This window comes from Oryza sativa, chromosome 6 (assembly GCF_034140825.1).
Source record: "Oryza sativa Japonica Group chromosome 6, ASM3414082v1".
NCBI classification, from domain to species: domain Eukaryota; kingdom Viridiplantae; phylum Streptophyta; class Magnoliopsida; order Poales; family Poaceae; genus Oryza; species Oryza sativa.
Genome location: NC_089040.1, coordinates 31,398,575 through 31,421,943, shown reverse-complemented (window position 1 = coordinate 31,421,943; position 23,369 = coordinate 31,398,575). Strand labels below are relative to the sequence as shown.

The 23,369-nt window shown below is 41.8% G+C and overlaps 2 protein-coding genes and 1 long non-coding RNA gene across 3 annotated transcripts; 1 reads left to right on the top strand and 2 right to left on the bottom strand.

The window, feature by feature from the left end:
- Positions 1 to 2,189: 2,189 nt before the first annotated feature.
- LOC112939374 (uncharacterized) lies at positions 2,190 to 9,649 on the bottom strand. The gene is made up of 20 exons (XM_026026447.2): positions 9,164 to 9,649; positions 8,712 to 8,788; positions 8,542 to 8,635; positions 8,278 to 8,401; positions 8,124 to 8,178; positions 7,968 to 8,049; positions 7,806 to 7,883; positions 7,580 to 7,720; positions 7,070 to 7,299; positions 6,848 to 6,991; positions 6,668 to 6,781; positions 5,721 to 6,576; positions 5,403 to 5,566; positions 5,270 to 5,317; positions 4,595 to 4,627; positions 3,215 to 3,280; positions 3,111 to 3,142; positions 2,960 to 3,020; positions 2,793 to 2,870; positions 2,190 to 2,391 (listed from the first exon to the last, which is right to left on the bottom strand). Exons 1-20 carry the CDS (start codon positions 9,647 to 9,649, stop codon positions 2,349 to 2,351), a joined length of 3,006 nt encoding a protein of 1,001 aa, XP_025882232.2. The 3' UTR covers positions 2,190 to 2,348.
- Positions 9,650 to 13,724: 4,075 nt separating this feature from the next.
- LOC136356876 (uncharacterized) lies at positions 13,725 to 23,332 on the bottom strand. Its single transcript, XM_066311413.1, has 3 exons — positions 22,148 to 23,332; positions 15,163 to 15,437; positions 13,725 to 14,119 (listed from the first exon to the last, which is right to left on the bottom strand). Exons 1-2 carry the CDS (start codon positions 23,315 to 23,317, stop codon positions 15,426 to 15,428), a joined length of 1,182 nt encoding a protein of 393 aa, XP_066167510.1. The 5' UTR covers positions 23,318 to 23,332; the 3' UTR covers positions 13,725 to 14,119; positions 15,163 to 15,425.
- LOC107281204 (uncharacterized) lies at positions 15,483 to 19,155 on the top strand. The gene is made up of 2 exons (XR_001546552.3): positions 15,483 to 18,787; positions 18,907 to 19,155. It is a non-coding gene; the product is annotated as an uncharacterized lncRNA (long non-coding RNA).
- Positions 23,333 to 23,369: the final 37 nt, after the last annotated feature.

Here is a 23,369-nt window from a genome sequence, read left to right as displayed (position 1 = left end):
CAGCCAAGCACCAGGCACGGTCCGCCACAGAACGCCTCCACCGCCGCCGCCTCCGATGGCACACGCAGTGCGCCCTCCGGGCCCAACCTGTACTATCCCTGGCAGCCGCTGTAGATCTTCACCCGGCCACCAATGCAGATTGCAGAACGTCAGAAACAGAGTCCGTTTTCTGCTCGAACTCTTTTTTTCTTCTTTTTTATGGCTGAAATTGTTTCAATTACTGCTCAAGTTTGATTACGAACTGTCGAACTGTCAATGATGTGCTTACACATCGATCGCTGAAGCAGATGATTGGCCCTGGCAACGATGTCTTCAGTGCTTCTTTTTTGACCATGAAACTATGGAAGGTTGTTGCTGCCTCGTCTGCAACGACGATGGCGACATGCACCCAGATGGGGCTAGTGAGCAGCACGATGGGCAGAGCACGACGACGGTGCTGGTGAGCGTGAGCCTGGTCGGGAGCAGGAGGACGGTGAGCGTGAGGAAGCCAACGACCTGGGTGGAGTTGGGCCGGGCGCGTGCGTTTGCACCCGCCAGAGCAGTGTCGTAGACGACGAGTCCGCCGCCGCGGGAGCTTACCCATGGCGCTGTGTCGGACGTGCGCGTGCTGCTGCCGATCTACCATTCTCGCGGAGTCGCGGTCGACCTAGGAGGATGGGACCATCGCCGCCGCCACCTCTTCTCTTCCCCCATCTCCCACCATCCACCTCATTTACATGTAGGCCTCATAATCTTTTTGTTTTTTTATTTTGCTGACTCAACAAAACCAGAGACCCAAATTATACGGTTTTATTATATAATAAGGCAAAATTGGTTATATAGCATCGAAAGTTCACGTTTTTTGATTTATAGCACCGAAAGATACCGGTTCACTTTAATAACACTCAAAGTTCACCCCGTTCCCATTTTTAACACTTCCGTCAATTCTCGATCGTTTTCCGTCCGTCTTATCCTAGCCAGGCACACGATATGGCGTTTCTACCCTCATTGACATGCATTCTACTTGTACTTGTGACGGGTATATAATTAAGGGGTAAAGATTTCTAATATTAGATTAGGGATGTTATACAAAGTCGGCATAAAGTCATTCCTTTTCTGGACTGTGGCTTGTGGGCCACAAAAGTAGCAAGGTCTACTACAACCAACAAAACGAGATTCTGAACAGGCCCGTGACAAGAGCGATGGGCGACACGTGGGTATCGTACGGTCAAGAAAAACTGCTGAAACCTACTACCTCCGTCCCAAAATAAGTGCAGCCGTGGATATCCGTGCCGAACGTTTAACCGTCCGTCTTATTTAAAAAATTTGTGAAAAAATTGAAAATATTTAGTCACACATAAAGTACTATTCATGTTTTATCATCTAATGCAATAAAAATACTAATCATAAAAAAATTTTAAATAAGACGAACGGTCAAACGTTGAACGTAAATAGTGCAAAACTACACTTATTTTGGGACGGTGGGAGTATAAGAGAAATCAGCTGTTTGTCAACTAGAGTCCCTTAAAAAAATTACTCAAATTAAATCTTAAAATTAGACATGAACAAATTTATGTATCTCACTATAGTTTTAAAGTTTGAACTACATATTTTTTGTAATCGGACCAACTATACTATATGAAAAAAAAATTGCTTTATTTCAGAGTTCTGTTCAGACGCATCGTCCAATTCTAGTTACTGTCTCCATGGCACCACCCCCATAATATAATGAGAAGAGATTAAGGAGGAGCCATGGAGAAGGGGTGGAGGGTACTTGGATTAAGACAATAAAAGAGAGATGATTAATCAAACAAGTATACTATAAACTATTGTACTATTTTGCGAGGAAGAATTTAAAATTTAAATCATTCACTTCCTTATAGTATTTTGGAAACATTGGTTGTCCTAATACGGGCTTAATTAGGAAAAAAATATGATAAACTTCTAGTTACGTACTTAGCGATTTAAAAGCCAAATGCTGAAAAACAAACTTTGTTAAAAAAAAAGAATCAGGTTTCAAAATTCAAAATTTTGGCAACGCGGCAAAAGATGGAAAAGCCTTCAACAGCATCACAGCATCAACACCAACATGGATCGGATGGCACCACAGGATGATCTGCAGCTGCTCTGCTTTACGATGATGCACCTTCGAACGACTGCGAGAGGTGCTTTACATTCCATCCCACAGGTCGCTATTAGGTGTGCAAGGGTAACGGAAATAGGTTGATACGATTGCATATAAGTGTGTAAACTGTGATCGAGCATATGGTGTGCAAGGGTATGATAAATACAGGAGTTTGCATACGTTTTTACAGGCAATGTCTGATAAGCTATTTGCAATCTAGCAGTTCGAAGTGCTTCAAATACGATTAGGAAGGTGACCTTTGAAGGGGGGCCTCCTGCTTTGGACGCCTGCATGTAAAGAAAAATCTATATTAGGTTAGCATTGCCTGTTGATCAGAGGATGAGCAACTCCCAATCAAAATGGTATCACCCAAAATCATTTTGACAGTTTTAACTAGATGTAAATGGACACTCTTTTAGAGCTTTGTAATGCCAAGGGAATATAAGAATTATGTAGGATAGTGCTAATCCAACATTATTACTATATTGTTACAACAGGAGGTGAGATATAAATAGTCCTTTGCTAAGGAAACAGGAGGTTGGGCCAGAAATTGAAGTATATGAAAAAGAAGGTTGATTTGTTGGTCATGGGTTTTAAACGCAGCCAAGTACAGTATCTGGCAATCTTGGAACTTACAGATTTGCTAAGAATATTGTGTATAAATACTGTTCCTCAACAACTATATTACCTCGCAGAGCAAGAAGGCTCAAGCCCTGGCACATCTGGTGGACCAATTGGATTATAATGACCACTCGGTGGAGCACTCCTATTTTCAAATATTAAAGTCCATTCATAAGTAAAAATGACCTCATGTGTACTAAAATGACAAGATAATAAAAAGAAAAAGTGGATTACCCTGTGCCACTTAAGGGTACATGCAAGGGATTAGAAGGAAAGAAGCTTGGATCATTTGGATCTGTTGTATAAATAAGTGGTAAAACAAGACTGTAGAGATGCAGAAACATAAAAAGAAATATTTTTGAGAGTTCCATGGGTGTCATATTACCAACATGCTGGCTGCTGCCACCACCAATACCACTGCATACAAAAACAGAAACTATTAACTATGTGAGTATGATTTACCTATACTTTAGGTGATTGGAGACGAACCTGTGAGGATCGGGGAAGGCATCATCGTGACCTGTTGGAGTTATAGCAGGAAAATCTATGCCGTAACTGTGTAACACAACAGAAATCACAAGAAAGATCACATCATATAACTATGTTTAGAGTAACTAATGAACTAATATCATGAACCACTCTAATTACTCTAATGAACTACTAACTATGTTAGATTAAATGTACATACACAGCACTACAATTATCAGGTGCATATTGCACCTTTTTTTTACATATGACTAGTGCTTGGAATGAACCTTCATATCCAGCGCACATCGTCACATATGTATCAGTAAGTCACTAATGAATCACAAAGCTTCATGAATGCACTGAACAGACAAGTTCATATATAAGGACCAAGCAAAGGCTTCATTCAGTGAAAACTGGAAATAAGCTTATAGTTGCCAGTGAAACCTGGAAAGTAACCTTATAGTTGTTTTAAGTACATATTATCTCTACTGGCTAGGCCTCAACATGTTGATGCCGAGCTGACATATGAACACTAAACACTTTATTTAATATGCACGAGTGTATTGTTCTCTTGTTATTTCCTTGTTTATGTAGGCGACAATGTTAGTTCAGTATCACAGTAATAACAAGAAATACAAGACATGAAAGAGTAGTATGGCCTTAAAATGACTGCATTAAATTTTGATGGCTCATAAAAAACATTAAAGATAATTTCAGTAATAATCACAGATAAAATCCATCACAATCATTGGCTCATTGCTACCTTCGAATGGCATTCTGTTCACAAAAGACTCGAGCATTCATTATTTGTAGTCTTTACCTCACATATAGCATTGCACTAATGCTTTGCCAACTTATCCAAAATAGTCTAAGAAAATGACACAGCTAGCGGCAACATCAAAATGAATCACCCAACTTGTGGCTACTGCAGCAAATCTATTCCAGAAAACAAAGGATTTACTGTGCCATTTCATTCCTATCTTTATGACCTACTGTTCCAGTGTTCTTCAGAGGTTAATCCATGGGTGTACATGTCATTAATGATTGAGCAAGAGCAGAAATAATATAGTGAGGGCCCGTTTGGCAGGGATCCAACTCTTAAATTTAACTCAGAGTTGGGTTTGGAGTATAGTTGCGGAGCAGCCTGAACCCCACTCCAACTCTAACTCTCTAGTTCATTTTGTGAGAGCACTCCAGCAACTTCACTCCCTTTTTGGGTGGAGCTGAAACTGTTAGGTTGGGCTCCAGCTCTAGGAGAGGTGGAGGTGGAGCTCTGCCAAACTGCCCCTTAAGTTTGATAACAGGTTGTGTAAAGGTAGAGAGAAGAAAGCGCAAGCCCAACAATGAAGAATATACACAAAGAAAGCAAAAGGAGAAATGAGTTTAGCCTTAAGGTCATACCGTTCAGTAGTTTTGAGGTCTTGATTTTCATAGCTGGAACACAAGCGCCTTATGTTAGAAAAACTTTTGGAGAATACCAGTTAATGAACGTAATTAAAGTTTTTTCTTACTTGAGAAGCTTCGACTTTCAATTACATGTTTCACAAGTATTTTCCTTAACTAGCAGAATATTTAGATTTGAACAACTAAAAGAAATATATTGATGATGTTAGATCAATGGAACATATCCTGTGCACATAAGATTTCCGTATACACACCGTGCACACCAACTAACAAATTAGACCAAAAATCCTAGAAAACATTGTACATATGTATTTCCATTAGTGTTACACTTATATGTAAAGTCTTAACTTTAAATTCAATACATTTTAGACGTAACAAATAAGATAAAAACTCTGACAGTTTTAAGAGTAAATATGCCAGAATTGTCTTTTTTGTTACCCCCTATATATAATGAATTTGAAGTTGAGATTTTACACATATATATAATACGACTTAAAGTTCATGTACATTTTTTTCCAGAATTTTTGTGATATTTGTTAGTTGGTGTGTACACGAAAAAGCCTTGTGTGCATAGGATGTGTTCCCTTAGATCAGCACCAGTCTACCATTTTATTATTTTTAAGACCAAAGCACAATAGTGTGTAGAGTAGTCTAGTAGTATTGAATACGTACCTTTTAGGGAACTCAAGGAGTTCATAGTTCTCCAATATTTCATCAATCCTGCAGAACAAATAATGCAAATATAACAGAGAGCAAGGCAGTTCTTTTTTGAAATCAAACAATTGAGAAGAAGAAAAATACCTACCATCCCAAAACTCTATCATAGATATCCTTGTCATACATGTGGTGGTAATCATCTTTATGCAATATTAGACATTCCACCATTGCAGGTAAAATTTCATCCAAGGAATTTGAATTTACCAGTTCCAAATCAGACAGCCGCAAGAATTGTTGTTTGCCCATATTGTCCTTCAAATGAAATTACTTTTTAGTTAAGAGTGTTTATAGCAGCACTTACGATACCATGATAGAAGTTAATCAAATGGTACACTACAGCAAAAACTATCATATGCATGTGCATTGATAAATACAACAAAAAAGAAAATCAGAGATTAAAACTCACTTTTGAGCCTTTCCAACCATGATGACGAACATGGCGTAAGTAAACCATGCCATCTTCCACTGAATTCTCAAAGGGTTCATTGTCATCACGTTGTTCAGGGCATTCTTCATTTCCACCATCATTCCCAACATAGCCTCCAAGTTCATGACCTTCTTTTTCTGCATTCTCATCTCCTTGTTCATTGGATTCACTTTTTTCCATCTTAGCTCTGTGGTGTTCATATACAACAGTATGAATTGGGGAGACAGAGGATACACTACCATCCTGCTTTTGACATCGGACTCTCCAGTCTTGTCGAAGTGTCACAGAGTCCAGAATTGATCGAAGTAATCTCTTCACTTGGCCAGTTGTTGCTTGATGGGCTGAATAAATATTATCAATTATTTGTAATCTTGTCAAGGACGACTTCAGTGCAGGATGGATGGTGATAAATCTTTGAAACTTTCTTAGCATCGCACTGCCGTACCTCAGATGATCAATGTAATTTCTAAGTGACTTGTCAAGATGCCTAAAAAGGCCTGGCCATTTACCACCTACCTCATACTCTGGAAGAACGTCAGTAGCAACTCTAAGAAAATCATGTGCCTCTGTTTTACATGCCGCTTGATAATTACATGGCAAATCGATCTTAACATCCAACGAGTCACTGACCATAACATGATCCAAATCCCAATGGCCATTCCAAGATCTACCTCCCTTATGAGACCTTGTTATCATTGTCAACAGATTGGTTAAAATGATTCTCCCAATCTGGGTGGTATCTATCACTGGCAGGAAAAAACCATCACATCTAATATGGCGGGGCTTGGTCAGATGATACCCACGTAGCTTCAGAAATGTCCTCAACGGAATCCATCTGCAAATATAGTACTCTATTATTTATTCCTAATAATGTTAACATCAAGCCATTGTTATTGACCAAATTTAAATGGACTCAAGTAAAATACCTATCCGGTTTGGGCATGTCACATATGCATATTACTGGATTTTCACAATGAAAACCTGGTAAGTTCAAATCATGAATAAATGTGCGCACAGCATTTTCAAGATTCTTCTGAATCCTGCAAAAAATATAGAAATTAAGACACTGACTCTCATATGAAGATGATCTAGGACAAGAAAGTCACCTTGGGTAGCATTGGCACAAGTCATGTGCGAGTTCAGGAGCATAACTCCAAATATGATCGAAATGTATGTGCATCTCAGGAGAGCTCAGGGTCTTCATAGAATCAACAATTGCTCCATAATATGGTATATTGTTCCGCTCGAAGCTGATTAAAAAACAGATCAGATGCTGCTTTGATTTCATAAGCCATAAAACATATTTCCTAAGAATGATAGATTTTTACCTTCTTAAAAAGTCGAGGAACATGTGTTCCAGCTTTTGGTCTTTTCCACTCATGAAATAAGACGCAAAATCCGCTCTCACTGTTCCAGGAGAGGGAGGCCTGGTTTCTAGCTGCGCATTGGTGGGTGATGGCCTTGGCTTAACACTGGAGCTGCTACCATGTTCTCCTGCCATACGGGAATGCCGTACTGGAGGAGGACCTTGGCTTGACTCAAGTGACGAGCTTACGCTCTAGAACAGAGAAAAAAAAATGATGAAGGCATTTTGCTAGATCAAATCAACTAGATGAATATATTACATGGTTATAGCAATATGAGTGTTTACAGGTAACATCAAAAAGACCGTGACAATAGAAGTGGCTTTGAACACAGTAGATTTGCCACTAAAATCCTACAATCAAAGGAATGCATATTTCTAGCAACATGCTGAAGTAACATGGCAATTCTACATTTAGAACAACAATGTGCTAAGCATGGGATAGCAGTTAACATTTAAGGCAACAAAAACGTACATGATGCTGGGTTTGCCTGGCACTGTGAGGCTTCTTCTTAAAGCTTTGCTTAGCACCTTCAAAATAATTGCCACTTTTCAACACAGAATGTTGGTCCCTTGAGATTGTGATATCATGAACCAACACACCGCTTTCACCAGGCTAATTATTTTTAAACAAAAAAGGTCAGTAATTAAAAAAATGCACTGCTTAATCAAAGAAAGTGGCAGAATTACTAAGGGCTTACAGAATCAACAGATCGCCAAATATTTTGGTAGTTCCGGAAGCCCACATCTGATTCCAGAACAAAAAATCTTCCATGGTACTGAAAAGAAGAAAATAGAATGAAAACTAGCATACCAAGCTTATTTAAAAAAAGGCAGGTATCACAACTCGTAAATTACAATACCTTGTATACAACGTTGAAGTGCTCGTTTTGAAAGAAAATGAACAACTTCCTATCAGGAGTTGCTGCTTTCAAAGTGTGTAAACTGTGATTTTAAAAAAAAATGTCAATAGAAGAAACAAAATGACAATTGTATTTACCTATAGCTAGCATGCATACCCAAACTCTGTGACTTGTCCAGGATTATCTTTCAAGAACGTGTGAATCAACTCATCTACAAATAAACAATTTAAAAACAGAGCATTAGCGATCAAAGAAAGAAACATATTTGCATCCGTAAATAGTTGACAGGTGAAAAATGTAAGATCGTTACATCTTCTAGTTTCAGCAGCATCTATCATAAAATCAGCATCTTTCTTTGAGTTGTATTTAGCCCTATCGATATTCAGCTGATTGTATGAACGTCCATCAACTGCATTCAATAAAATGGTGTCTTCCTGTTCACAAACATACCACAGAAGAAAAAATTAGGCAAAACCCAAGAAAAAAAATATTAACATGACTACAACACTAAATTAATCCATGTAATAAGTAGCCATGGTTCAATCATACTAAAAGACATCTCCCAGTAGCATACCTGATTGTTCATGTCTAGTACCCAGGCATGATATAAAGGGATATCCAGGATTCTAAAAAGCCCATACTGAGGGGTGTCCTCAAACCCGTCGACACTGCGCATACCAATTACACATCAAAATATACAAATGGAGGCTATATTATTGCTTAAGAACTCGCTTAACCACAAACCTTGTGCAATAAATATCAATATCTAGTCCTGTAGCCGTTTGTTCCACCGTTGCCTGTGCAGTTTTATAGCTGTCATCCTACACATTGCAATGTGATTAATAATCTTCAATTAAAAAAATGGAATATATTGTTTTGATAAGTGGATCAGATCGAACCTTCATTTTGCTGAAAACTTGACTAAACACACGGTCAACTAAATAATCTAGGTAAACAATTGTCATGGATGGTGGCAAGGAGAGTTTCCTGGTAAGGATTAGATAATTGCCTGCAAAACAGAGTAGTTAAGCTACATGGGACAGTTTATCAGCGGGTATAGTATAAACAACAAACAAAATCTCACATATGGCTATCAAGGAGCAGGGTCCATTCTTGGACTGGAGGATGATCTTATACCCCCGGCCCAGAAAGGATATGAGTTTTGTTTCACAAAAATCTCTGGGCACACGAGGCACTTGCGGTGGAGGCAAAGTGCTCTCCCCTCCTTCATCCTTCTGTACACACTCCTCTTCGGTCTCCTCCTCCTCGCCCTCCTCGTCCTCCTCATCACCCTCCTCTGCGGAGTCACCAGCGGTCTCCTCCTCCTCGCCCTCCTCGTCCTCCTCATCACCCTCCTCTGCGGAGTCACCAGCGGTAGAGAAGGACAGCGAGCGGTCAACCTCGAAGAGCTGCGAAGCTAGCCGGCCGAACAACTGCGGGCCGGCCAACATCCGGCTGACGGACACCTGACCGATCGGCTTGAAGGCCTGACCGGTGCTCAGCCTCTGACCTATGTCGCGGAAGGGAGTGATCAGAAGCCGCGGCGGTACCCGCTGCCGACCGGGCGGAGGATCTCCCCGCGGTGGAACCTGCCGCTGCCGACCGGGCGGAGGATCTCCCCGCGGTGGAACCTGCCCCTGCCGATCGGGCGGAGGATCTCGCCGCGGATAGTTGGATCCCATCGTAGAGAAGGTCTTCTAGGGGAGCGGTGGGAACTGAGGCTCCACCCTCGCCGTCAACCTCGACGCAAGCGCGCGCCGACGCTCCCCCGTCCGACCGAGCGGAGGACCTCGCCGCGACCGATCTTGGCGGCGGATCTCGCGAATGTTTTTTTTTTTCTTTTTCTTTTTTTTCGAGAGGAACTCGCATGAACCCTAAACCCTAGGAGGCGGCGGCGTTTGGTTTGAATGGTGGAGTTGGCTCGAGTGGAATGGCATGACCTAGTAGGGTAGTAGGTGCGAGGAGGCGACTGCAGTCTACTGAAGTCGGCCTGTGGGCTGTGGTCCGAACGGACCAAGACGGCCCGCGTCTTGGACTACGGAGTGTTCAGTTGAGCTGCAAGTTTTACAGGATTTTTTTATTATTGTTTTTCTAAAGATTTATAAAAATTACTCTAATATAAATTATCGTTCCAAAGTTTTGCAAAAATACTCTCCTTCGGCATATAAATCACCCTACAATAAGACCATCTATGTGACGTGGCACCCCGTAGAAGGGGCACATCGCGACAATTTTGCAGGCCTCCCGTTGGGCGATTTATCGTCGGGAGGGGCCACCTGCAAAATTGTGAAACTTTGAAATGATTTTTTTTACAATAGGGTGGGAGGAGTATATTTCTATAAAACTTCAAAATGAAATAAATATAAATATTAAAAAAATGTTTTACAAAGAGTAAATTTTACCTAGACTCATGTATTATTATACTTTAAGTTACACAAGACCACACTATTGATCATTTCGACTTTTATTTATCACAGTTTTGAATTCTACAATAACATCTCAAATTTATGTGTTCTTTATTCATCATATAAATGATCTACATCCATGTAACTATAGCCTTTTAAAATTTTGATATGTGAATATGTCAAACTGATTAGTGACGTGGTTTTATGGAACTTGGACCATTAATATCTTAAGTTATATGTCACGTGCCAAATTTTATGTGGTTTTGTGCAACTTTGACCATTATAGGTGAGGTTTTGTAAAATTTACTCTTACAATCTAGCCTTCTAAGAAAAACTTACTCCGTATTTCATGAAAATACCATTAGTAAGACTTATTTCTGGAAATGTGTTGATACCTCGGTGCCAACGTTGGTATCTTTTACATTAGATGATACCCCACACGCTGCTACAGGTTTATTATTATAATTTAAAATACACATATTAGTATGATCTATTAAAATACTAAGCTGCATAAATGTTATAATTTGAACACAAAAGCGGTAGGAACACGCTGCTACGGGTTTATTATAACAACTAGTTGGGTGCCCGCGCAATTGCGCGGCTAGCACCCATACAAAAGTAAATATTTTTATATGATTTTACTTAAAATTTATTAAATATTTGTCTCGTTGTCTTAAGACTTTGAAAGACCAAACCTTATCATCCATGTGTTTCTAATTTTATAATTTTTAAAAGTCACACCAGTTGCTACCCCTTACTTCTGTCATATCATTTTTTATTTGCTTGCTTGATCTACCATTGTTTATATTTCTTTCTCCTTGAAACCTTTACAAATTGGATCTTATAGCTTTTAGAGTTTATTGTCCAGTTGGGTCCTCTATGGTCCGCCCGCTACCCCTTATTTTTATTGCCAATAGGATTTTAACAATCGAACAAAATTATCATTGGGGTTCTTTTTCTTTACTTTCTAGAAGTTCGGTCAAACAGTCATCAGCTCCACCACTGTGATCCTCTATGGCCCACCCGCTAACTCCCCTCGATTTTAAAAATCGAACGTAATTATCATTGGGGTTTACTTTTTTACTTTTTAAAAGTCCAGCCAACTGTAGTGACCGTGCTATTTAAGTATTTAACGCCATGCTCGTCGTCCCTCATCTTAATTGTCATTGGATTTCTATTTGAGATTTTGTTTATAGTTTTTATATGTCTCATCATGCATCATCACCCTACTCCTCTATTAACTTATTGTTTTTCCCTCTTTATTATCATTTATCATTGTTGTGTTCTATATGGACCTTTTTTTAAAGAAAAATCATATTTTTCATTCCGATGTTCTGTTATTTATAAATTTTATTCATACTTGCACTCTTATATAATTATTTTATATTTTCAAATTTTATTTTATTTTTATTTTGATTTTTAATTTATCTCGTGATGGGTTCTAGATGATCTTTTCTTTCAACAATCTTTTCTTTAATTTCGAATTTTGGTTATTTATAAATTATATTCCTATTTGTACTCTTCTTTTTCTTTTTTAATTGTGAAATTTATTTTATTTTCTATTAATCTCATACTATGTCTATATGAATTATTCTTCTAATATTTTTTATTTTTTATTCCTAATTTCAGTTGTTTGTAAAATGTATTTTTACTTGAACTCTTATATTTGATTTTTCTAATTTCTAAATTTATTTTATTTTTTATTATGGATTTTAATTAATCTTTAATTGTGTTCGGCATGAACTCTTCTTTCATTTTTTATTGTGTTATTTCAAAATCAAATAAAAAATCCGTGCACATGCCGTCATGCTTTTCTGGTTGCTGACGTGCATCACCCAAATCCGGCTCATTGTGCAGCCGCACGGCTTGACCCGCTGCTTCGGATTTCCGTCGCTCGTTGCTAGCATCTATCTTCATATCAACAAAAACGCATCCAAATTACGGTTCTACAGTGGTTCGTTGTCTGCTACTTCATTAATATATATGTATTATAGCCTAATTTATCTAGAACCTAACTCTGGTTAATTGGTTTAGGAAATCGGACAAAACTCTTTTGAGACCGTTTGCATGTAAAGGTCCTAGCTAGAGATTGATTCTAATTCTGCACGCGTATAATAAGATAGATAGATTGATAGATTTCAAATACACATATTGAACACGCTGCTACGGGTTTAGTATATATGAACGATCTTCTTGGCAAAGATGATCGTTTTGATTGGAGGATGACGTAAGATATAATGTACATAGCTGAAGATATAAATGTCAACTGTTCATAGGACGATGGTGTAAAAGGAGACAACCTGGACGAAAGCAACAAGCAAAAAACTTCAAAGAAATTATACCGCTTGCTCAAATGTGTTCACTCTTTTATTTTTCTTCGGTGGATATCCTTACTGACACGTGTGAATAATTATATGAACTGTTCAAAGGAGAGGATGGTGTAAAATGAGGCAAACCTGGATATGAAAACGACAAACAAAAGTTAGAGGTAGCCGTCTGAATGTGCTAGCTCTTTATTGTTCTTTCGTGGAACTCCTCGCTTTTACCTATTTACGATAAATCTGATGATGTTTTGAGTGGGAGGGACAATGGAAGGAACCAGAACTCCTTTTCCGGGTCGGCCAAATATTGGCAGGCCAATCTCATTATGATTGGAGGAAATAAAGTTTTAATTATAACTATATGAAGGATGTCGCGCTGGTCTCAAACAAACTTAAAGACGGTAAGGAAATAGAAAACAATGTGGCAAGCCCCGCCTCTGAGTGGGATTACTCGCCAGGCTGGGAAAAGATCCCTGCTGCCCTCCAAACTACGATTTCCTTATTGATGCCGTTTGCTAGCAAATCAACCGACTTGGCGATGTGCTGAAAGATCCTAACATTCCGCTCTCTCCAAATAAGCCAACAAATGAGCATGAACAAACTATCGAAATCTGTCCTGTAGCCGTTCTGAAAATGCCGTCTTGTCGCGATCCAAGTGGCCTGCCATCCTCCGCAGGAATTGCAATGTTAATGTTGCACCAAAGTCTTAGCTTACACCAGAAACCAGAAAATTGGGCTGCTAGCTTAGCTCAATTTTGTTTACTCTTTTATGTTACTCATGGAACTGCTCACTAACGCTCAATTTTATGTTAGTATGTTAGCTGTAAATAAGTTCTTAACTACCTCTGATGAGTATGATGAAAAAATACTATTGCTGAGTAATTTTCATCCAACAACATAGCATATCATGTGCGTTGAGGAATGAGGTGGTAATGGATAATCCCATCCCATTCCTCAAACCAAACAACTCATCAAGAATCAAGTGATGAATTAAATTCATTATCTCACTCAAACTAAATGCTAGGCCGACATTCCAAAAAAATGACTTTTGTGTTGAACTCAAAGCAAACAATCACTGGCAATGTGCCCAAATACTCGACAATTGCCGAGTACACAACGGATGCAAAGGTAAGTCAAGATACATAAATAACTCACATTGCATCTGTACCTTTATTATAGATAGATTCATCAACCCTCCCTCCAGCAAGCTTGTATAATGCAACAAAGCAACCCCCAAAGGTTTTGATCACAAAACTATATATGCCCATCAACAGTACAACTCCTTAAAATCCCATCAAGATAACAAATTATTGGGCCTATAATACTCATCCGGGCCCACTGCAATCCAGGTCACTGGTGGACACTGGGGTTCACACCTTCTACTTGGTGGTTTCTGCCTACTCCTTAGGTTGTCCAACTCTTGTATCTAAATCAAATAAAGTAGCCAGTAAAGCAAGAGTTAGTACCCTTTTCAATGAAGGGGAAGAGCATTCATGTTGTCCGCAATGAGTACAATAGAGAAAGCAAAAACCTAAGGCTAATACTAGTACATAAAACTATTCAAGTTGGCTTTGGTTAATGCCTTATTACTTGTTGTATTCTCTTGTTTGGAAATTGGCATGGTCCCAATGTACTTTGATTATTACTACTTTATATTTAAATACATGCTAGCAAAATATATAGAAGCATAATTAATGATAAGGAAATAGAGGTGGAGATGACTATATTCCGTTGACAAAGTTCAGGCCTCATTTTCCAACTATGGTTAGATACCGAAGGGTTTTTCTTAAACTCACACCGAACAGTATACTGTGTAATGTCTCTTGGTACTGCTCTGGCATTGTATTATATCAACATATAAAGCTTAACGTCCTAAACGAAGTTCACTAAGTTACTGTGTTCTAATCTTAGTTTGGTTGACGTATATATCATTCATACCATGCTAAACAAAGATTGAGCTATGGCAATTTACTGCCCATATGCACATGATGCTGAATTTGTCAGGGATCTGCAAATACCATTTCTTGGATGCATGTATATCCTCTATAGGTTAGTAAATTGTCAAGAAAAAAAAACATTTCCATACATTTAAGCCGTTTTACAAAACTGAAAGTTATGGATTGTGGTCTATTTTATACTGCAAATTAGCAGCCTTCCTATTCTCTGGATAAACAACCGACATTATATTTTTTTAAAGAAATTAAAAAAATAACCAATAGCTGCATTAAATTACTGCAACTGTTCAATTTTTTTGGTGTTGCTTTGCACTATCATGATCATCAAGAGTTAAATCACAGTGCAGCACTGCAGCTAATAAAAACCCCTATGATCCCACCTTACTATAACTTGAGACCGGCTTGCAAATAACATTTTATCGATGTATTAATCTTTGTCATATAGTATAAACATATACAATTGACAAGTACCAGAGCACATGCATATGATAGCAAGGAGAGGTAAATTAAGTACCTGCAGTAGGAGTGGGATGTTTGGAGATGGCAGTTGCGAGATAGCATCTCATGGAGAAGAGGGTGTTCTTTTTTCCGTCAAGCTTGGCCGCTCCTTGAATCTCCTTCTTCCTGACATCAAGGGCGATCATCACTCCTCCCATATCACAATCCCTGTTGGCAGAATTGCACAAGAGGTAAACAACATCATCGTCGTCGATGCTCAAGGCGGGGTAAGACATAGCCAGGCATCCTAGGGACAAGCTGGACCCTTTGGCTTCCTCATCATCGCTGGTGCTGAGCATGAGTGTGGAGATTATGGGTACCCCATACCCACACGGCATGGTTATCCGACTAGTCATAGGGGATAGCTTATATCTATGGAATATTTAACCGATCATGACTTGGGTATTACGTTTCCTTTTATATTATGAAGCGGCCTAAAGTCCTGATTTGATAATATTGTAAAATAGATTTAGGAAACCGATACCGTATTGGTTAAGGTTTCTATCTTGTAATCCTGCCCCCCATCCTATATAAGGTGGACAGGAGGCCCTCTAGGGGGCATGACACAAACTGATCGTCAGATCAATATACACCCGGCGAATTCAAATCCCCAAACAGGAGTAGGGTATTACCTCTCATCGAGAGGGCCTGAACCTGTCTAAATCCTTTGTCTCCGCATCCATCCACTTTTAGGTCTCGTATGCTACCCCCTTTTCATATTGCCGAAAATTTGTTTCGACAGTTGGCGCGCCAGGTAGGGGTGACGCCGAGTTTCCTATCAACGAGTGCGATGGAAATCAACTTCAGAAAGAAAAAAGATCAATGTCGATCCAATTAGCAACGTCGCCGGGCGTTTGCACGTTCAGCGCTGATGATCATCTTGGCATGCATGGATGCACTGGTCCCTGGATTCTCGCTCACAAGATGTGTGTGCGTGCTGCACGCCGTGAAGCCGCCGACTGCTTGCCAGGGCAACCAATCATGAGTGTGCATGCAGACCGGTGGAACGATAAAGAAGCTTGAGATCAAGATCAACCGGCTAGCTCGTGGCCATAATATTTGGCATCATCACATATATCGATCTATACAACTATTACCTGGTTTGGCTTTCCACTTTAATTTTATTTAGATTGATCCCTAATCACATGTTACTCTACGTTGTTTTCTCTCCTTGATTTCATGCATGTACTGCTGAGTGCGTGGTGATGTCATACTGCCATCATGCTATCACGGTGATGATCATATCGAGGCTGAAGCGGAGTACAGGACACAAGTCGCTGCGCAACTCGCCGGCTGCATGTCTTGATCCATGCATTTTGGACGTCACGTTACTCTATACGGCCGTCGCACGTTCGCATGGTGTCATGATCTCCACCAATTGCGGCCTCACGCGCTCATCAATGGATCTAACACCGATGACTGGATTGGATTGTCGACCATACCCACTGACGGCCATATCCGTCATTGTCGACCGGGCAGATCACACCCCTATTAAATTGTTCAGATATCGGGTTAGCTGTTCCAATTCATAGATTATTAAAATTAATCTTTGATTTATTTATTTTTTTACAGATCAATCTATTATCTGTATATATTTCCTGTCGTCGATTCGGCCGAGTCCTTTGACCATGCAGTTGTACGTCGAACTACTCGCTGAACAAGTCGATGGTTATACAAGTCCTGTACAGGGACGGCAGCTGCCGGACAGAACGAGGAGCCAATGAACCACATGCAATCGTGCATGCGCTTTTGTGCTTATGGTTATGCAGGCCTCTCTATCAAGTGCCAATCAAGCCATGTGTTTGGATCTATTGATTATTATATCAGTTATTTTTTTTTACAAATATCTAACCACAGGTTGATGTGCAATTTCTTGTCTTTGCATGTATCATCGCCTGTACTTCATCACTGACCGGCTGGCCTTTGCCACCGCCAACTGGTGTTTCCGCCTGCACGGCTGGCCTATTATGCCGTCGTTGTTGGGCGTCTACGACTTCACCGGCGGCTTGCCTCCGTCGCCGCCGATTGGTGTCCTCGCCTATACGGTTGGTTGGTCACACCACCGTTCATGGGCGTCCACATCTTCACCGACCGGCTGGCCTTCGCCGCCGCCGACTAGCGTTTCTGCCTGCACGGCTGGCCTATTATGCCGCTGTTGTTGGGCTTTTACGACTTCACCGCCGGCCTGCCTCCGTCGCTGCCGACTGGTGTCCTCGCCTATACGGCTGGTCGGCCACACCACCGTTCATGGGCGTCCACACTTTCACCGTCGATCGCCTTCGTCGCCGCCGACGGGTGTCTTCATTATTATTGATGGACGACTTTGTTCCCACATTGGCCACCTCTGCCATAATCAAGGGGAATATGACAAAGCTAAGTCATCATTTATTTTATTCTTTATATGATATTTTGCCTTTTCCTTTGCCTCACTACATCAACTGGTTCGCCGTTGACTAGTGAGTCGGGGGCTACAGATGTTATATCATATTTTTTAAACAATTTTCATAATATTTATCTTGATTGCTTGCGACATATTCTGAATACAAAAGTGCCTATCGAGTTATGGAGTTCCATCTTCCTATGCTTTCCGTTTGGTTTGCCAATGGATAGTTGCCTTTGGGCCGATTCCTAGCACCTAGGGGCTTGTTGGATGGACCGAATAACGCAAGGTGCTAAGTATTATTCGGAATAAATCAAAAGCATAGAGATAAGATAATTTATTTTCTGCTCTTAATAATTGCAAAAGTACCCGAGTAGTAAACTCCGACCCATGAAACTTTGTTCCATTAATGACGAACTCATGTCACTCATATGCATGTTTGGGAAGTGCTTAGGCCGACTCCCGGTGCTTGATGGCTATGACTAGTCGGGCAGAGTGTTTAAACGTAATGAGTCATCTGCTCGGGGGAATCAAAATTGACAAGAGAAGAAATACATATTTATAAATATTTTAAAATACTTGAATTTTTCTCGAAGTATTATATTTACATCAGATACTACTCATCCTATATGTTCGTTCTGCAGGATCCAGATCCAGATATGCATAAAAGGGATTCATGGCTTTAAGCTTATCTCTTACGCCCCAGGAATGGATCAGTCAGAACATCACCACTGGCTTGCCGTCGCCGCCGCCGACTGGTGTCTTCGTCTATACGGTTGGTTGGTCACAACACCGTTGTTGGGCGTCTACGTCTTCACCGACCGGCCGCCTCGTCCGCCGCTGACTGGTGTTTCTACCTGCACGGCTAGGCTTTATGCCGCCGTTGTTGGGCGTCTACGTCTTCACCGACCGGCCGCCTCGTCCGCCACCAACTGGTGTTTCCGCCTGCACGGTTGGCCTATTATGCCGCCGTTGTTGGGCGTCTACGTCTTCACCGACCGGCCGCCTCGTCCGCCGCCGACTGGTGTTTCCGCCTGCACGGCTGGCCTATTATGCCACCGTTGTTGGGCGTCTACGTCTTCACCGACCGGCCGCTTCACTGACCGGCCGCCTCATCCGCCGCCGACTGGTGTCACCGCCTGCACGGCTGGCCTGTTATGACGCCAACTGATGCTATCTTCTTCACGGCTGGCTACATCGCCGTCACCGCTAATAGGCGTCAGCATCTTCAACACAAGCTGCCTACGTCTGCTGCCGACTGGTTTATTCACTTCCATGGCTGCATGATTCTGCTAGTGTTGATTGGCCTTATCGTCTTCATCGCCGGTCGTCTCGTCTGCTGTTGACTAGTGCCCTCGCCTCTACGTCTGGTTTATACAGCTACCACTACTGATGGACATCATCGTCTTCCGTCGCCGACTGGTTATGCCGCCGCCGGCTGGTGCTTTTATCTTCACAATTATATGTCTTCACTACCGCTTTCCTACTTCACCAACCACGACGTCTACAGGAGCTTCGACATCTCGGCATGCGTCACCAAATATGATGCCGTGTTATATTATTACAACAAGTGGTGTTCCAATCTTCAATATTTCTACTCGGACATCTTCAACATGCATCTTTACTCAAGCAATGACTATTCGACGACAAGAAGCTACAGTTCTCGACTCTATGTTCAGTTGTTTCTCAACTAACCAAAGAGTCGGGGGCTACACAAATACAAGACTATCAAAATTCGACAAGCTTTATGTCAAGATTAAGCAATCAATCAATCAACGAGTCAATTCGGGGAGTTATTATCTTCGTCTACGCTTCAGAACCGTCATTTAATTTCAGCGACTCCAATTATTACACCGGCAATTTTGGCTTCTTCACGCCGTCACAATCTACTCCAAATATTTCCAGTATCAATTTTGAAATTTAATCTACATGTTCGGGAGTTTGGAGTTATCAACCAATAAGTTCAGTTTTGATGAGTTGGGCAACAGCATCTACTTTCCTCCAAGTGAAGAATCTGCAACAGCTATAACACCAAATTCTACTGCCATCTTTATAAATCAAGGAGCTTTGCATCAATCTTCGTTATACACACTCTCGCGCCAAAAAAACTACTCGAGCTTCGATATCTTCTCAACAGTTTGATAGATTATTGTCATTGACTTCATCACCAGCACCTCTAATTCATCGGCCCTGACATCTCTGCCGTTGCTAATGGATGACTATGTCTTCGTCTCCAGTTGCTTCCGTCATTGCCGACTTGTTATTTCGCCTTCACGGTTGACCTACTATGCAAACGCTGATGAGCGTCTTCGTCATTATCATCGGTTGCTACACTGCTATTGACTGGATCATCGACATCGTCATCTTCATCAATATCCCTATTCAACATAGCCTCTTCAACATAGCCCACTCTACTGCTATTGATGGGCAACTTCGTCATTATATTTGATCATCTATGATTGCTGCTTATCATCATTACTATCGGTTGCGTTTGTCGCCGCCGACTATTTTCTTCATCTTCATGATTGGTGGATTTCGTCATCGCCTTTGATGCGTGTCTACATCTTCACCGTCGGCTTGCTTTCGTCATCACCGACCGGTATCCTCGCCTTTATGGATGGCTTATTATGTCGCCACTAATGGGCATCTTCATCTTCTTCACCAACTGCATCGTCTGTCACCGACTGATTATTTCGTTGTCATGGCTACACAACTTTATCGCTGGGCGCCTTCATCTTCATTGCTGGCTGACCTGACTGCTGCCGACTGGTTTCTTTGCCTTCACGGTTGTGCAACTTCATCACTTTTGATTGGTATCACTATCTTCACTACCACCAATATTTTTGCCACCTCTGGTGGGCAATATTCTCTCTATATTGGTCGTCTTGTCTCTATGCCAACTGCGTCAGCTACCATCAATGGACAATTGTGACTACAACAAAAGGACACGCTATATGCTCAGGGGCTTACTACCTCAAACACAAGTGTCATACCTTCAATTTGGACTTGTTCCGGATACATGCAACATGAATTTGATGATCATGGGTCTATTTTCTATGCTTAAAGACTGGACTATTTATTATTCCCCGTAAGGGTTATCAACCGAATACTTGCGCCAGTCGGAATTCAATTGTTATATCTATTTTGGAGTATCCCATAAAGGATAATCACTGAGATCAGAAGTTATTCATATGAGCTACACTTGGTCTATATCACCCGAAAAGATTTATTACTCGGGAGCATGTTACATGCGTCATCCTTTAAAGGGTGTCGAAGGCATATTTTTTGGCCTAGGCCTAATATGTCTGCAGCCCATATTTTCAGGTGTGGCCTGTCACGTTCTTTTAGGGACTTAGGCATCTTTTTGCTTAGGCAAAAGTGCGCGTAATCTAGTGCCCAATACCTTAAAATCCTTTTATACCGCAGTTACTCAACTTTTTAGGAGTTGGTACAATGCATCTTAAAAGGTGTCAAACAGTAAAGCTTTATATAGCTGCCCCGCTGACTTTTTTATATAGTCATGGCGCTGTTTGGGTTTATCAAGCAATTGATTGGATACAACATCATTGCTTTTTGCCACGTAAGTGTGTATTTTTATTGACCAATATTATGGCTTAGGCTGATTATATATTTTGGTCATTTTTCAGACGATTGATAAATCCTTATGAGTTTATTTACTCGGATTTTATACCACATATGTCATATATTTTCAGGTGTAGTGAAACCATGTGTCTTTTAGGGACTCAAGCACATCTGTTAAAGCAGTGTGCGCATGGTGTATGCCCAATAGTTTGGAAAGTTATTTATTCACAACATACAAGCTTCTTTATAGCTGTTTTGCTATGTGTATTCAATGATGTAGTCAGCTTTAGGTTGCACGCATCATATTTTACAAAGCAGTCGGTATATCACTCGGATCATGTTATTCAGGGATTCATACTGCATATGCTATATATTAATATTAAGTCACTTGTTTGACTACGATTATCAAAACCACTCAGTTGGTGCATCTATTAGGTACATCTACTCGATGCACCTGACTTTATTTTTCAGCCCTCCACAGTCTTCATATTTGGTAAAAGTACTCGGGAGATCATGGCGAGGATGATTGAAGCACTCGGCTTTGGAGTAATCTAGTTCGAGAGAAGATTATCTTTCCGACTGTGAAGGTCTCAGGGGCTACTGTGGAGATTATGGGTACCCCATACCCACACGGCATGGTTATCCGACTAGTCATAGGGGATAGCTTATATCTATGGAATATTTAACCGATCATGACTTGGGTATTACGTTTCCTTTTATATTATGAAGCAGCCTAAAGTCCTGATTTGATAATATTGTAAAATAGATTTAGGAAACCGATACCGTATTGGTTAAGGTTTCTATCTTGTAATCCTGCCCCCCATCCTATATAAGGTGGACAGGAGGCCCTCTAGGGGGCATGACACAAACTGATCGTCAGATCAATATACACCCGGCGAATTCAAATCCCCAAACAGGAGTAGGGTATTACCTCTCATCGAGAGGGCCTGAACCTGTCTAAATCCTTTGTCTCCGCATCCATCCACTTTTAGGTCTCGTATGCTACCCCCTTTTCATATTGCCGAAAATTTGTTTCGACAATGAGCTTATCCAGCAACCCATGATGGGCTGTGTTGTCGACGACATGGAAATCATGCAAGTTAGCTGTGCAGTCAGGGCGCCAGTCCTCCCATGAAGTGACCGGGATAGGCATGGTCCATGTAGTGAGCCTCCACTGGCCAGGCCGCCGGACGGAGGAGCGCTGCCGTGTCGTCGGCTGAGGCTGAGGTTCTCTGCTCCGGCGAACCCATTCGAGGAACGAATCAGGAGGATCATCTGCAGGCATGGTGCGATCACCGGAGGATATTATGGTTTTGGTCACAACTCTTGGCATGGTGATTTCCATCTCGGCGTACTTGATGAAGTCCTTGTGTTGGCTGACGGTGATGTCCCGATAGAAGGACTCGCTGTCACTGAGGTATCTTGTCCAGTTGCCCTTGGCCGGCCATGGCAGCGGCATGTCGCGGAGCTTTGGGGGAGACATTTCGTCGAGCAGGTCGCAGAGGAGGATGCCACGCCAGAGATCGACCCAGCCGACGGTGCCCTTCGCGCCTCCGAGCGCGATGGTCTTGGTGGTGATGTGGTACACGGGCCTCTCAGCTGAGTCAGGGATCGGGCACACCCTGTCCCTCACCGCCTCCTCCACAAACACCTCCTCGCACGTCCAATTTCCGGCGATCTCATCACCATCGCCACCACCAGAAGAAGATTTGTACCGGTGCAGCGCGAATTGACTGGGCAGGTTGATCATCTCGAGGGCGGCAACGACGTACTGCTGCTTGTCGCCGCAGATGCTAACGATGGCGAAATCGTCGTCGCGTAAGCAATATTGCTGGCACGGCCTGGGGAGCAGATCTAGCCTGGCGGGTTGATGGTGATGGTAGACGAAGTAGTCGTCCTGACGGAAGAGACTCTTGCCGCCGGGCACGGGGTTGACGGGGACTCTGAGGAGGAGCAAGCCGTAGGCGGCGGCGATGACTTTGGGCGCCAGGAGCAGATCGCCATGGGCGGCGGGCGGCAGATCGGAGCCGTGGGCGGAGAAGTGGGAGAGCGCGGGAGGGGCCTCGTTCCAGAATGTCATCTCGATGGGACGCCCGTTGCTTGTTCTGGAGGTGGCCGTGCTGCCTCCCTCCTTCTCGCGGTGGCCGCTGTCGTAGCCTCGGACGCCCACCAGGACGGTGCCGCCTTCACCGGCGCCGGCGCCGGCCATGGCGTTCGATCGATCCATCCAAAATATTCCAGGCCAATCTCCGAGAAAGGGT